The sequence below is a fragment of the Leucoraja erinacea genome, chromosome 6 (assembly GCF_028641065.1).
Source record: "Leucoraja erinacea ecotype New England chromosome 6, Leri_hhj_1, whole genome shotgun sequence".
Lineage (NCBI taxonomy): Eukaryota > Metazoa > Chordata > Chondrichthyes > Rajiformes > Rajidae > Leucoraja > Leucoraja erinaceus.
This window is the reverse complement of record NC_073382.1, coordinates 12,630,066-12,646,935: the sequence shown is the minus strand read 5'-3', so window position 1 is coordinate 12,646,935 and position 16,870 is coordinate 12,630,066. Positions and strand designations below refer to the sequence as shown.

General features: G+C 47.7%; 1 protein-coding gene across 1 annotated transcript in view; it reads left to right on the top strand.

Moving 5' to 3' along the window:
• Positions 1 to 8,854: 8,854 nt before the first annotated feature.
• rasa3 (RAS p21 protein activator 3) overlaps positions 8,855 to 16,870 on the top strand; it is a 154,046-nt gene continuing 146,030 nt past the window's right edge. The window contains exon 1 of the mRNA XM_055636624.1: positions 8,855 to 9,038. Coding sequence (XP_055492599.1) covers positions 8,984 to 9,038 — 55 coding nt within the window. The 5' untranslated portion in view covers positions 8,855 to 8,983. The remainder of the gene's footprint in view (positions 9,039 to 16,870) is intronic.

Here is a 16,870-nt window from a genome sequence, read left to right as displayed (position 1 = left end):
ATCCTTTTGCTATGAATGCTAACATACCATTTGCTTTCCTCACTGCCTGCTGCACCTGCATTCCTACTTTCAATGACTGGTGTACCATGACACCCAAGTCTCATTGCATCTCCACTTTTCCTAATCGGCCACCATTCAAATAATAGTCTACTTTCCTGTTTTTGCCACCAGTGGATAACCTCACATTTATCCACATTATACTGCATCTGCCATGCCTTTGCCCACTCACCCAACCTATCCAAGTCACCTTGCAGCCTCCTAGCATCCTCCTCACAGCTAACACAGCCCCCCAGCTTCGTGTCATCTGCAAACTTGGAGATGTTGCATTCAATTCCCTCATCCAGATCATTAATATATATTGTAAATAGCTGGAGTCCCAGCACTGAGCCTTGCGGTACCCCACTAGTCACTGCCTGCCATGCTGAAAAGGACCCATTTACTCCTACTCTTTGCTTCCTGTCTGCCAGCCAGTTCTCTATCCACATCAATACAGAACCCCCAATACCATGTGCTTTAAGTTTGATTGCTAATCTCTTATGTGGGACCTTGTCGAAAGACTTCTCAAAGTCCAGATATAACTTATCCACTCTACTAGTTAAATCCTCGAAAAGTTCTATAAGATTCGTCAGACATGATTTACCTTTCATAAATCCATGCTGACTTTGTCCAATGAAATCACCACTTTCCAAATGTGCTGCTATCCCATCTTTAATAACTGACTCCAGAATTTTCCCCACCACCGATGTTAGACTAACTGGTCTGTAATTCCCCGTTTTCTCTCTCTCTCACTTTTTAAAAAGTGGGGTTACATTCGCTACCCTCCAGTCTTCAGGAACTACTCCAGAATCTAAAGAGTTTTGAAAATTTATCACTGATGCATCCACTATTTCTGCGGCTACTTCCTTTACTCTGGGATACAATTTATCCGGCCCTAGGGATTTATCGGCCTTTAATCCATTCAATTTACCTAACACCACTTCCCGGCTAACCTGGATTTCACTCAGTCCCTCCATCTCATTTGACCCCCGGTCCCCTGCTATTTCCGGCAGATTATTTATGTCTTCCTTAGTGAAGACAGAACCAAAGTAATTATTCAATTGGTCTGCCATGTCCTTGTTCCCCATGATCAATTCGCCTGTTTCTGACTGCAAGGGACCTGCATTTGTTTTAACTAATCTTTTCCTCTTGACATATCTATAAAAAACTTTTGCAGTCAGTTTTTATGTTCCCTGCCAGTTTTCTTTCATAATCTATTTTCCCTTTCCTAATTAAGCCTTTTGTCCTCCTCTGCTGGACTCTGAATTTCTCCCAGTCCTCTGGTAGGCTGCTTGTTCTGGCTAATTTGTAGGCTTCCTCTTTTGTTTTGATACTATCCCTGATTTCCCTTGTTATCCATGGATGCACTACCTTCCCTGATTTATTCTTTTGCCAAACTGGGATGAGCACTTGTTGTAGTTCATCCATGCAGTTTTTAAATGCCTTCCATTGCATATCCCCTGTCAACCCTTTAAGAATCATTGGCCAGTCTATCTTGGCCAATTCACGTCTCATACCCTCAAAGTCACCTTTCTTTAAGTACAGGACCCTTGTCAGGGGTGAGTAGAGTCAGTCTGGCTCTAGGCCACAGAAGGAAACAAAATGGGCAAAATAGGCAATACGGGCTGAAAAGATGCAGTACGAGGGGAAGCTGGCCAGGAATATAAAGAAGGATGGTGAAAGCTTTTTTAGAAATGTTAAGGGAAAAAGAATAGCAAAGTCAAATGTGGCCCCCTTGAAGACAGACACGGGTGAAATTAATATGGGGAACAAAGAAATGGCAGAAGAGTTGAACAGGTACTTCGGATCGGTCTTCACTAAGGAAGACACAAACAATCTCCCAGAAGTACTTGAGGACAGAGGATCGAAGGGGGTAGAGGAACTGAAATAAATGTTCATTAAGTTAGGCTAATGGGACAGAAGGATGATAAATCCCCTGGACCTGATGGTCTGCATCCCAGGGTCCTCAGGGAGGTGGCTCTAGAAATAGTGGATGCATTGTGATCATTTTCCAATGTTCAATAGATTTAGGATCAGTTCCTGTAGATTGGAGGATAGCTAATGTTATCTCACTTTTCAAGAAAGGAGCAAGAGGGAAAACGGGGAATTACAGACCAGTTAGCCTGACTTCGGTGGTGGGTAAGATGCTGGAGTCAATTATTAAAACGGTAATAATGGGGCATTTGGATAGCAGTAAAAGGATTAGTCCAAGCCAACATGGATTTATTAAAGGAAAATCATGCTTGACTAATTTTCTGGAATTTTTTGAGGATGTGACAAGTAAAATGGATGTAGGGGAGCCAGTGGATGTAGTGTATCTAGACTTTCAGAAAGCCTTTGATAAGGTCCCGGGTCCTTTTCAGAATGGCAGGCAGTGGCCAGTGGAGTGCCACAAGGCTCGGTGTTGGGGCCGCAACTGTTTACCATATATATTAATGATTTGGAAGAGGGAATTAGGAGCAACACTAGCAAGTTTGCGTATGATGACACAAAGCTGGGTGGCAGTGAACAGTGAAGAGGATGTTAGGAGGTTGCAGGGTGACCTGATCAGGTTGAGTGAGTGGGCAGATGCGTGGCAGATGCAGTATAATATAGATAAATGTGAGGTTATCCACTTTTGTAGCAAAAACAAGGGGCAGATTATTATCTCAATGGGGTTAGGTTAGGTAAGGGGGAGGTACGGCGAGACTTGGGTGTCCTTGTACACTGGTCACTGAATGTTGGCGTGCAGGTACAGCAGGCAGTGAAGAAAACTAATGGAATATTGGCCTTCACAACAAGAGAATTTCAGTATAGGAGCAGAGAGGTTCTTCTGCAGTTGTATAGGGCTCTGGTAAGACCACATCTGGAGTATTGTGTACAGTTTTGGTCTCCTAATTTGAGGAAGGACATCCTTGTGATTGAAGCAGTGCAGCGTAGATTCACGAGTTTGATCCCTGGAATGGCAGGACTGTCATATGAGGAAAGATTGAAAAGACTAGGCTTGTATTCACTGGAGTTTAGAAGGATGAGAGGATATATTATAGAAACAAATAAAATTATAAAAGGACTGGACAAGCTAGATGCAGGAAAAATGTTCCCAATGTTGGGCGAGCCCAGAACCAGGGGCCACAATCTTAAAATAAAGGGGAGGACATTTAAGACCGAGGTGAGAAAATACTTTTTCACCCAGAGAGTTGTGAATTTATGGAATTCCCTGCCACAGAGGGCAGTGGAGGCCAAATCACTGGATGGATTTAAGAGAGAGTTAGATAGAGCTCCAGGGGCTACTGGAATCAAAGGATATGGGGAGAAGGCAGGCACGGGTTATTGATTGGGGACGATCAGCCATGATCACAATGAATGGCGGTGCTGGCTCGAAGGGCTGAATGGCCTCCCCCTGCACCTATTTTCTATGTTTCTGTTCTTATTTTACTGCTCGAGATAACCGAGCTATACTGACAGGTGAAGGAGTGTGTAGGAAAGTACTGCAGATGCTGGTATATACCAATGATAGATACAAAATGCTGTAGTAGTAGCGAGTCAGGCCTCATCTCTGGAGAAAAAAGGAAGAGTGACGCTTTGGGTCGGGACACTTCTTCAGACTGAAAATAGAGGGGAGGTAACTGGAGGTGGGAAAAGGCCAGAACAAAGCAGGTTGCTGGGGAAGAGGTGATAACGAAGGGAGTAATAAAGATACAGATTCCGACTTTAACATCAGGGGAACGGGAGATCCAGAGTGAAAATCATGTCTATCACTTCCTGCATTCATTTCTCTTGTAATAAAGGTGAGCAATTTCCCTCCAAATCGCAAATGTCCAGGTTCAGGAACAGCTTCTTCCCTCCAGCCATTAGGCTCAAGTCAAGTCAAGTTTATTCGTCACATACACATACTAGATGCGCAGTGAAATGAAAAGTGGCAATGCTCGCGGACTTTGTGCAAAAAGACAAACAAACAAACAAACAAACTACAAACAGAATGGAACAGAATCACATATTCTTTTACATATGAAATATTGTGGGCGGAAGGAAAAAGGGAAAAAAAAACAAGAAAAAAAACAGCAATTTAAAAAAAAATAGTAGAATGGTACAGTAAAGTTAGTCCCTGGTGAGATAGAAGTTTACAGTCCTAATGGCCTCTGGGAAGAAACTCCTTCTCAACCTCTCCGTTCTCACAGCATGGCAACGGAGGCGTTTGCCTGACCGTAGCAGCTGGAACAGTCCGTTGCAGGGGTGGAAGGGGTCTCCCATGATTTTATTGGCTCTGGAGTTGCACCTCCTGATGTATAGTTCCTGCAGGGGGGCGAGTGAAGTTCCCATAGTGCGTTCGGCCGAACGCACTACTCTCTGCAGAGCCTTCTTGTCCTGGGCAGAGCAATTCCCAAACCAGACTGTGATGTTTCTGGACAAGATGCTTTCCACAGCCGCTGAGTATTAAACACTACAACATCAAATATGCTCTGAACTACATCTTGTTATTATTGCACTATTGTTGTGTATGTTATATGTACGTATGCGCGTGTGTGCATGTATATACACACACTGAACTTTGTTTTCCTTGTTTATTGTTTACAGTATACTATGTTCACATAGTCTGTTGTGCTGCTGCATGTAAGGATTTCATTGTTCTCTCTGGGACATCTGACAATAAACCATTCTTGACTTGGGTAAGCAGGGAATGGAAGGATATGCATTTTGGATTGAATACAGGAAGTGAGAGACACGAGTTTCACTCTGGGTCTCCCGTTCTCCCGATGTCAGTCTGAATCCAATGTTGACATTTTTACTGCTCCCTTTGTTATCACCTCTTATCCAGCAACCTGATTTGTTCTGTACTGTTCCCACCTCCAGTTCCCTCCTCTCTATTTTCATCAGTCTGAAGAAAGGTCCCGGCCCGAATCGTCACCCATCCTTTTTTTTCTCTCTCCAGAGACGATGCCTGACCGGCTGAGTTACTCCAGCACTTTGCGTATATCGTCTGGTATATGTCAACACATTCAGTTCCCTTTCTACACACTCCTTCAGCTGTTCGCCTGGCTCGGTTACAGTGAAAAAAGAGCCTCTGAACCAACCAGCCGGAGCACAATGGAGTGAACTCCACACTGGATCCACATTCACCAGCCCAACTACTCACTGCCTCCCACTGGTACCATTGTACACACTGAGAATAGTGTAACGGATACACTTTCCTAACCAAGTCGTGTGATAACTCACATTTTCATAGGCCAAGATGTCTACAGCAAAGTGCCCCCTGTGTGTAGCGAGTGGTAGAAACAGGGAGGAATGGTGGACTGATGGGTAGAATAAAATGGGACCGATGGCCCGTTTCTGTGCGGTGTGACTGCCGCCCATGATACAGGAGTATGCCGGCCGTCAGGGCAATCCCATGAATGTCACTAGCCGGCTTTCCCCTGTAGCATATCTCCTCATACATACGCATTAATATCCCACTGATGTGTGGGAAAGAACTGCATGTGCTGGTTTTAATTGAAGGTAGACACAAAATGCTGTGGTGACGCTGCGGGACAGGCGGCATCTCTTGGAGAGAAGGAATGGATGGGTGACGTTTCGGGTCTGAAGAAGGGTCTCCAGTTCCCTCCTCGGGTCTGAAGAAGGGTCTCGAACCGAAACGTCTCCCAAATTCCTAATATCCCACCGATTCTCTCCCAACTCGTCTACTGAAATCGACATTAAACTAACAGCGCATGTCCGTGAGACGTGGCGGGGAAACCGGTGCAAATCTCCACATGGACAGCTCCCGAGTCCGGGATCGAACCCGGGTCACCGGGGCAGCGAAGTGAGGCAAGCGGCTTTACCTGCCGAGCCACCAGATCTTAGAGTAAAGGGGAAGTCGTTTAAAGACTGTGAGAAAAAAACGTTTTCACCCAGAGAGTTGTGAATTTGTGGCATTCCCTGCCACAGTGGAGGCCAAGTCACTGGATGGACAAGAGAGAGTTAGATCGGGCTCTAGGGGCTAGTGGAGTAAAGGGATTATGGGGAGAAGGCAGGCACGGGTTATTTGATTGGGGACGATCAGGCATGATCACAATGAATGGCGGTGCTGGCTCGAAGGGCCGAATGGCCTCCTCCTGCACCTATTTTCTATGTTTCTATTGATCGACGAGCAGAGAGAGGGGTGACGAGAGGTGGAGATTGGAGGGAAGCGGAGATGTTGAGGGTTATAAGACATGAGGAAAGACATTCGTGCCATAGGGGGAGTACAGAGAAGGTTCACCAGACTGATTCCTAGGATGTCAGGACTTTCATATGAAGAAAGATTGGATAGACTCGGCTTGTACTCGCTAGAATTTAGAAGATTGAGGGGGGATCTTATAGAAACTTACAAAATTCTTAAGGGGTTGGACAGGCTAGATGCAGGAAGATTGATCCCGATGTTGGGGAAGTCCAGAACAAGGGATCACATTTTAAGGATAAGGGGGAAATCTTTTAGGACTGAGATGAGAAAACATTTTTTACACAGAGTGGTGAATATCTGGAATTCTCTGCCACAGAAGGTAGTTGAGGCCAGTTCATTGGCTATATTTAAGAGGGAGATAGATGTGGCCCTTGTAGCTAAAGGGATCAGGGGGTATGGAGAGAAGACAGGTACAGGATACTGAGTTGGATGATCGGCCATGATCATATTGAATGGCGGTGCAGGCTCGAAGGGCCGAATGGCCCACTCCTGCACCTATTTTTCTATGTTTTCTATGAGGATGTGACGGCGACACGGACAGCGCCGCACAGGGACCAAGCATAATGAGATTCTTAAACCATTATAAACGCTAAGAATATTCCGCCATTCCATTAAAATATGTCGGTTTCCCGTTATTTAATCGGTTCGATGCCAGATACCAAAGAGCCCTTGTCCTGCAGAACTGATTCTGTACAGATGGGGGAGTTATCCCACATGATACAACTCCAAAGTAAATCCTGGGAAGCGGAATACACTGCACATCTGAGTCGGGGTTTAACCTCAGATTCGGATTCCGCTTCCACGGATTTACATTTGGTGTATATGAGTGAGTGTGTCTGGGTTGCCGGTGAGCCCAGAGGGTGGGTCTCTCATTTCCACTGGCGGTTTTGTGTCCGGCAGAACCGCAGCTCTTAACTCTCTCGCTATCAGAAACATTTTCAGAGCAACGTTGCAACCGAGAGGCGGTGAAACAGCTGCAGCGGAACCTTGTGGCCAGGAGCTCTCCACACCCACCTCTCGTAACCTGAGCTCTGCAACCGCACCCCGAGCTTCACCCCATCTATCTTCACCAGCACTTCCTCTTGCTCTCCCCTCCATCGCCGACTCCCCTCCTCCACGACACTCCACCCAGTCCTCACTTCCCATCGTGTCGCCTCACTCTTCAAAACTCTCAACTGCACTCTCCCCATGTTCACCTCACTCTCCCCTCGTCGCTCACATCTTCCCTTTCTGCCCACACTCTCCCATTCGCTCTGTCTCCGTTTGCCCCTCAATCTTTCTCCTCACTATTCCCTTCATGCTCACTCTCCCTCATCCTCCCCCTTTATCATTACTCATCGCCATCTCTCCCTTCCCTTCCTCTTACTTCCTCTCGTTCCTTACTTGGATAGGGAGTGTTTCCCGGCTTTTTCTCTCCGTCCTTTTATTCCTCACTAACACTCCTCCGTGTCCCCCTCTGCCTCTCCCGCTACTTTGCTCCCACCGACCCCCCTCCCTTTCCCCTTCACCCTGTCTTCATCTTCAAACCACTAACTGTCCCGCCCAGCCAGCCGCTACTCACTTCCAACACTCTATCCCCCCACCTCCCTTAATCTTTTTTCACCATCTTTCCTCCCCTCATTCTACTCGTTTCCATCTTCTGCTATTCCTCTTCCTTTTTTCCTTTCATCACATCCTTTCACCCACACCTGTTATTGACCACGATTTCTCCTCCTCCCTGCATTCCTTCCTTTATTGTCCCCCTGTCTCTCTCCTCCCCAACTCCCTTGTCTGTTCACCACCCCGCCTTTGGCTGTTCACCTGTCCCCAGCTCGCTACCTCACTACCTCCCCTGCCTGATCACCTCTCCTCTCCCCACCTCCCCTGCCTGTCCAGTCTCCCACTTCCCCCCTCCCCTCCACTCCCTTTACTCTCACCCTCCCCTCTCTCTCATCGCTCCCTCCCTCCCCTCCCTTATCTCTCTCTTTCTCCCCCCACCCCATCTCTCTCCCTCTCTCCCCCTCCCCCTTCTCTCTCCTCTCCTCCACTCTCTCCCTCTCTCCTCGCTCCCCCTCCCCTCCCTTATCTTCCTCCTCTGTCTCTCCCTTTCTCCCCCCCCCCCCCATCTCTCTCCCTCCCCTCTCCCCCCCCTCTCTCTCCTCTCCTCCACTCTCTCCCTCTCTCCTCGCTCCCCCTCCCCTCCCTTATCTTCCTCCTCTGTTTCTCCCCCTTTCTCCCCCCCCCCCCCCCTCTCTCTCCCTCCCCTCTCCCCCTCTCTATCCGTCTCCTCTCATGCACTCTCTCTCCCTCTCTCTCTCCCCACTATCTCCTCCACTCTCTCTCTCTCTCCTTCCCTTTCCCTCTCCCCCTCCCTCTCTCCCCCCCCTCCCTCTCTCCAGCTATCCGCTAAACACTCTGACATGTGCTGAACTGCGGCGCTTGTCCAATCCCCTCAGCGTGGGGCCCAGCCTCCGCATGGCAGCCAATCAGAGGGCAGACGGGGTATAGCCCTCAGCCAATGAAACGGCGCTCGGCGACAGCCCACCGGCGATTGGGTGCTGGTCTGCAACGACGGCCAATGGGAGGCGGCGGCGGGACGGGCGCTCAACCAATGAGGGTCGGGAGTGCGCGTCGGTCCGGGCCGGCGGCGGGAGGCGGGCAACGGACAACGGGCAACGGGCGGTCGCGCGCGGGCGGACAGCGGGCAACGGGCGGTCGCGCGCGCGGGCAGCGGGATGTTATGAGGCGGATGGTCGCTCAGAGCTAGGTCGCTCACTGCGGCTCGGGGGCAGCATGGCGGTGGAGGACGAGGGGCTGCGGGTGCTGCAGAGCGTTAAAGTCAAGATCGGTAAGCGGCCGAGGGCGGGGTCGGAGAGGAGGGAAGGAGGGAGGTGTCTGATCTCTACCCCCATCACACCCCACTCTTCACAACCACCCCGTATCCGCCCTCACTCTCCAGCCCCAACTCTATCATCGCCACCCAAACCATCGCCCGCCTGCTCATCCACCCCATCACTGACATCCTTCATCACCTACCCCCCTCATCACACCCCATCCCACTTCACACCTACAATATATTCCCCCCCCCATTATCTCCCCCACTCCATCACCATGACCCAAACCATCGTCCACCTGCTCATCCACCCACCACTGACATCCTTCATTACCTAGCCCCGTTATCACACACATCACACCCCACTCTTCACACCCACAACGTATCACCCCCATTATAGCCCCCATCCCATCACCTCGACGGATACCATCACCCACCTGCTCATCCACCCCAACACCCTTCATTACCTACCCCCTTCATCACACTCATCATACCCCATCCCACTCTTCACACGCACCCCGTACTCTTCACACGCACCAACTCCATCACCCCGACCCAAACCATCGTCCACCTGCTCATCCACCCCATCACTGACATCCTTCAATATCTACAACTCCAGTCTAACACCCCCCCACCCAAACACTCTCAATCCTTCACCTCATCCATCCTACCACTCCCCTTATCCAACATCTCCCATCCCAACATCCCCATCCACAATACACCTCATCCCAACACCCCCTCGCCCAACACCTTCACCCATCACCTCAGCCAACCCATCACCAGTTCCCTCCCCATCACAGCCCATCCACCTCCCCAATCTCAGCCACACCCTTCAACTCACCAATCACCCTCCCCCACCCAATGATCTGCACTCCATCACCTCCTACTCTTTAGCCATCACATCTCCCTTTTATCCACCCCATCTCGACCTCACATATGGCCACCGTAGCCCGCCCCACCCTTTACGTCCTCACCCTTCATAGCCCACTCTTCATGACCCGTCCTTCATGACCCCAGCCTTGACCCAATCATCAACGTTCTTTAATCTCACCCATAGTCCCCTCCACCTCCACCCTTCACCCCTCCAAATTTCACCCTATTTCATCACCCCTACCATTACCCCGCGCCCCCCCCCCCCTTCACCATCCACTCATTATCCCCAGTCCATCAACACCAGTTCCTCTATCATTCAACCTCCAGCCATCACCCACATTCCTCACTCACATATCACCCACATTCATAACCATGACCCTTATACATTACCCACCCCATTCAACCCATCCTTCACATTCATTCCCCATCCCATCACCTGAAGAAAGGTTTCGGCCCGAACGTTGCCTATTTCCTTCGCTCCATAGATGCTGCTGCACCGCTGAGTTTCTCCAGCACCTTTGTCTACCTGTCTTCCCCACACATTAATCCCATGCATGAACACCTTCATCCCACCCACATAACTGCAACCTGTCACACACACCTTCCACCCTCCACTAACATCACTCCTCATTCTTTACCTACACTCCCAGCCATTACTTACATTCCCCATCCATCACTCCCCCACCAATCACCACCACCCACCCAACATCCCCATCCATCACTGCTTCTACATACACCCACTCCCTTTATCTACACATCACATGTCCATACCTCACCCACCTTTCTACTCATTCATTGCCCCGATCGCCAGCCCACCATCGAGTTCCAGCCATCTGTAGGAAACTTTGGAGAGATATAAAACAGGAAAAGTGAATGGACAAAGACATGGGAGATGGAACATAATGTGGGAATGTGATGTCATCGAATTTTGTAGAAATGTAGATATGCAGGGTATGTTTTAAATGGTGTGCGATTTAAAGGTGCAGAGATTAAGCATTCTCTTGTGAGAGAAATGAGAGGTGATCTTAATATAACATACAATATTTTATAGGCTCAACGGGGTAGATGCAGGGTGATGTTTCCCCTGTCTGGGGCTTTCTAGAACGAGGGGTATGACCTTGCAATGTGGGGTTGGCCATGCACGACAGAAATGAGAAGGCATCTCTTCACCCAGGGTGGTGAATCTTTGGAATTGCACACCTCAGGTACGGAGGCACGAATGTTGAGTCTATTCAGGTTAAAAATCAAAGATTTTAATGTAATTAAGGGAATTGATAAACTAGTGTGGAAAAGTGATCTAACTCGATCACTGATCCAACTTCCCATCAGGTACAACATACCTTGGTTAACCCATCATTACTGTTACTCTTCAACACACAACCCCACCGCATTATTCACCTCCCCCTAGTGTATACCCATTTTTCCCACTATCCTACTCTGTACCCTCCATTCCCTCCCTCCAACCCCGTTCTGTCTATAACCCTCCACCTGCGTTTACATTTCACTCCTCATCTCTCTTTATCTGACATCCCTTTGTCTTTTCACCTCTAGTATTTGTCACTTACTCCATCCATCTGCCAATCTAACCACCTTTGTCTATATCTACTTATCACCTGCCAGGCTCTGCCCAAATCTCACCTCTCTTTTCCAGCTTTCTACCCCCTACATCTGTCTGAAGAAGGGCCCTGACTTAACCACAGTCTAACATGCACCCCAAGCAATTACAACTGTTATCCAACCCAACAAATCTCACCAACACCACACCCCAAACCCTCCACTCACATTTCATTTTCCCTTACCCAGCCCTTCACTTACCAATCCCTCTGACACATCACCTCCGACATAGCCTTCCTAAATCATGCACCATACATCCCTGATCCTCCACTACTTCCCAGCTCTCATCAATCCATAACAAGGTCCACCATCATTCTCCTGCCCTCTCACATCCCTTCTCCTCAATTCCCTATCCCATATACCTGTCCTGTCTATACTTGTCCCTTCCTCATACCCTCTGTTGCTAACTCCATTTGGTCATGCACTCCATTGTCTGCTTTCTCCCTCACGCTCCATAGTTTCCTCTTTCCCTCATCCTCTTTATCTTTGGCCCCTCAATCCCTCCATTCTCCCCCTCACCTGCCTTGGCCCTCCTTAAACCTTCTCCCCTCGCCTCCCTTAAGATGTTCCTTAAAGCCTATCCGTTAACTGAGTTTGAGGATGCCTGCCTAGTCTTTCCCAGCCATGGCTTGACACTGTTAACACTGTTGTGAAGTGTGGGAGGTTTTGTTATGGTGGTATGTAAATACTGATGCTGTGTTACGTGGTTGCTGAGTTGACGAGCTATCTCTAATCTGCAGCTTTGGTGGGGCTGTCTGTGTGCTGAACATTGCAAGCTGCTGTTCAAACGGATCAGAGTGTCTCTTTTTAAAAATAAAACATAGCCATAAGGAAGTATTTAGGAAGCGTACATTTTAGAGAGGGTTGGGAATCCATTCTCCAGGCTTGAATGGCTGTGTCTTGCTCAGCTGTGTTATTGTGTCTGTCACTTTGCCATGTGTTTCCGAGATGTGAATGGACACAGCTGCAGTTAACCTTGGCTTGTGTTGAACCTGATGCGCAATGGCTGCATATCCAGCAAGGAGAATCGTTTGTATCCTCAGATCCTGAAGCTCATTTGGTGGGGGGTGGGGAATCTCGGAGAGGATTGTCTGCTAGCAACGGGATCAGAGGGAAGAAGCCCGAGAGAATTTTAGAGAACAGTACCGTTGCGTCAGTTGTTTGCGATGTAATGGTTGTGAAGGTTACTGCTGTTTGGAATGCAAAATGAGAATTCCATCATGGCTCCTCTGGGAATTATGATCCCGATGTGGTGATAACCCACACAGACCAGAGTCACCACATGTGTCGGGATTGCTAATCACAGTTGCCTGTTGGTGAATTGCACTCAGGTATCAAGAGTCTCTCGGGGGAAATGCACCAGGTTTTGCCTCCACCTGCCTCCTGTCTCACTTGTGACTGGAGGGCAGCAGTATTCAAGGTTTCAGAAGGCAATTTTTCTGGTTAACAACATTATGAATCATTTGTAACTCCATTGCATTCCTTTATTGAGGAAAATATTGAACGCTGTGTATTGCTGGATGATATATTTAACAATTACAATTATTTTTAATTGTCAGGACAATAGTTAAACTGGTAATGTAATAGAACTTGATTTCCAAGCAATTTTATCTTGCATGCAGCACTGATAATGTAAACACGTCACCTCCTGATCATTTCATGTTGTTTTGAGTGTGAGGGTCCACACACTACCTATTTACGTGTACGAAAGAACTGTAGATGCTGGTTTAAACCAAAGATAGACACAAAAAGCTGATGCAACTCGGCGGGTCAAACAGCATCTCTGGAGAAAAGGAATAAGTGTCGAAACGTCACCTATTCCTTTTCTCCAGAGATGATGTCCGACCGGCTGAGTTACTCCAGCCTTTGTGTCTGTTTACCTGTGTTCAGCCTTTAACACAACATTAAAACCACAGTTTGATGAATGTGGTGAGCAGTTGAATAACTACTTTGTTGATTCAGAATTTTCTGTCTGCGGACTCGTTGTTGCAAATGCAATTTGATCTGCAGCTTTTTGAATTACAAGTGTTGTCCTCTCTCTCCGGTGTTCTTATCCTCTTGCACCAAGCATTTTGCTCAGGGTATGAACTGTATCAGCTGTTTCTCTGCTTTATCCTACTGTACCACAAGATCCAGTCAATTGGTCAATGCTGCCACGTTCTGACATTATTGATGAATGGAGAGCCTGGCCGTTTATATAACATAAATATTCTGCGCTGAATAAAATGTATGAATGGCTAGGTTCTTGGCAAATGCCATCCTGTTGTTACAAACTCGCTGCTGGAAGGGATTATTTGAATTTTCAGACATTCTGCAGGGGAACATCTGCAAGTTTAGACGGGGAGATTACATTTGGTTCGGTGAGCACATTACCTTTCTCTCAGTCTGCGTCTCTTCTATCTCAAGAGCACCAACTTGGAGAACCATAGTTTTATGGAGAGAGTTTAGATATGTTGGATTTGTTTATGCTGGAGCAAAGGAGGCAAATAGAAATATGTAAATTTTAGAAGAGATTGCTACAATAGATAGTTCAAATCATTTGCCTGCAGGAGGAGTATAAGAAAAGATGAGGGCATTGGTTTAAGGTGAGAGGCAGAAGTTTTTAAAGGATCTGAGGGGTAAGATTTTTACACTGAGAGTGGTTGGTGTCTGGAAAGTATTGTTCAAGGATACAGTTACTATGTGAGTGGCATTTAGGCAGACACTTAAAAAGGCAAGGCACAGAAGGATACAGTCCTAATGCAGGCAAATGGTTTTCATATAGATGGACAAAATGGTCATGTATATGGTGGGCTGAAGGGCCTCATACTACTGGGAAACCCCACGACTCAACACAGGGAAATGTCTGGAGTACTTCATAGGATTGTTTTATGGGAGTGATGGGGTGGGAGATTGCAACCTTCACGTGGTCTGCCCTGTTTCGATGAATGCAATCAACATGGTGCGCACAATCAAATAAGATCAAATAGAACAAGTTGTCTTACAACTTTAGGCTGTGCACGCCATACGCAAGAAGACGAAGAAGATGGGAGTGATAGGTAACAGTGTTACATCAGAAGACTTGAAGGCATGTGACCACAGGGTTGGTAAAGGTAGTTTCTTGTAGGATGAGAGAGGGAGAGGGATGAGGCGATTCAAGGAGGGAATTCTAGAGTTTAGGGGCTTGGGGACTGAAAGCAAGACCGGCAGTAATATTGTGACCAGAGTTTTCATGTTGGGCTAGAATTTTAGGAATGCGGAGGCTTACAAGTTTTCTAGAGCTGGAGAGGATACAGATGTGGATGGCATGGTGGCACAGCGGTAGAGTTGATGCCTTACAGTTCCAGAGACCCAGGTTAGAACCTGACTATGGGTATTGTCTGTACGGAGTTTGTACGTTCTCCTCGTGACCAGTAAGGCTTTTCTCCGGGCGCTCCGGTTTCCTCCCACATTCCAAATACGTACAGGTTTGTAGGTTAATTGGCTTGGTATACATGTAAATTGTTCGTAATGAGTGTGGGTTAGTGGTAGTGTGTGGGGGTCGCTGGTCAGCGTTGACTCAGTAGGGCGAAGGGCCTGTTTCCGCCCGGTATCTCTATAAATTAAACAAAACTAATGTAGGGAGGTTGTAAATGCACAGGGTGATTTAAAAGTAAAGATCCTGTCCCACTTGGGCGCCATTTGCGCGTCATTTACGCGTCATCCTAAAAGTTGGTTGTCGTGACGCTCGCATGGCGCGTGGTGAGACGTGGAGGCGTATGCAGTGACGGCGGTAACGCGCAGCACCCCCAGGATTTTGGAATGCTTAAAATCCTCGTGCGCCACCTGCGTGACGTATCGCTTGTGCACGCTGACGTACTGATGGCGTACACTGACGTACTGATGGCGTACACTGACGTACTGATGGTGTACGTGTTGCGCGTGGTGACGCTTGGTTACACACGGTAACACACGAACATTGCCTATGCTAGTTTATTATGCGTCACCGTGCGTCAACGTCCGTAACCATGCTCCGCCTGTACGCCGTCGGCAAGCCATTTGCTTGACATTTGAGCGCCGCACCACATGACCACCCGGGTAAAAAGCATGCGTAGTTTTCAATCTTCACTGGGAAAATCCTTGCCGCGGAGATCGGACTAAGTACGAACGACATCGCAAATGGCTCCCAAAAGAAGCAGGGCCCTCAAGAGCACTTGGCGCGCAACTGTCGTACTGCTAGACGATTTTTGCTCGTCAGTCACTACGGGCCTGTCGCGTAAATGACGCGCAAATGACGCCCAAGTGGGACAGGCCCTTAAGGGTGCGAATTTACACTGCTCAGCTGTAAATCGATGTTGGTCAACATGCACATGGGTGGTTGCTGAACAACATGGTGAGCTTTGGATATGGGGGCAGACAGAGAATTGAACAGGGAAGTGCATTGGAAGAGTCGAGTCATGAGGAACAAAGACTTTGAGCCAATGGATAAGTTAACAAAGAAACATAGAAACATAGAAAAATAGGTGCAGGATTGGCCATTCGGCCCTTTGAGCCAATACCAACATTCAATCTGATCATGGCTGATCATCTAAAATTAGTACCCCGTTCCTGCTTTTTTCCCATATCCCTTGATTCCTTTAGCCCCAAGAACTAAATCTAACTCTAATTCCCTTTTATGGAAGGGTGAGAATGTGTAGTTGAGGCTCCAATCAGGGACACCAAGGCAAGCAGCTTAGTGCAGCCTCAGCGGAAGTCTTGAACTCCCACTCCTCAGATACAATGCAGCCTCCTGCCCACCCAGTCTGCCTCAGTTGCCTTTTATGATCCTGTTTGGTTGCTTAAATGCCTCTAACGTAGTGAGTTTCCCGCCTAGTGTTTGAATTATCACTGTGTTCAGCAATTCCTAAAGGATAGTGACTTTCCTCTATTTAATTGAAATAGCCACTTTTTCTGATATGATTAGAATTTCAGAATTGAATTTGATTGTCATCCAAGAATAGATGTGTATATTCCATATTTGGATTTTCGCTTTAGTACTATGATAATAACAGTAATAGTTACATGGAACTTCATAGAAAGCAAAGTAAGGCACATTTTTCCAGCCCCTGGGTGCATGCCAGCGTGTGTCACACATGCCTCCTGCCATCTCTCCCATTTTTACCTATCAACTTATATAACCATATAACCATATAACAATTACAGCACGGAAACAGGCCATCTCGACCCTTCTCGTCCGTGCCGAACACATAATCTTCCCTAGTCCCATATACCTGCGCTCAGACAAGAGAGTCAAGAGTCAGGAGTCAAGAGTCAATTTAATTGTCATTTGGACCCCTGGAGGTCCAAACGACCTTCACTGGAAGCTCATTCCACACAGCTACCACTCTCTGAGCAAAGAAGTT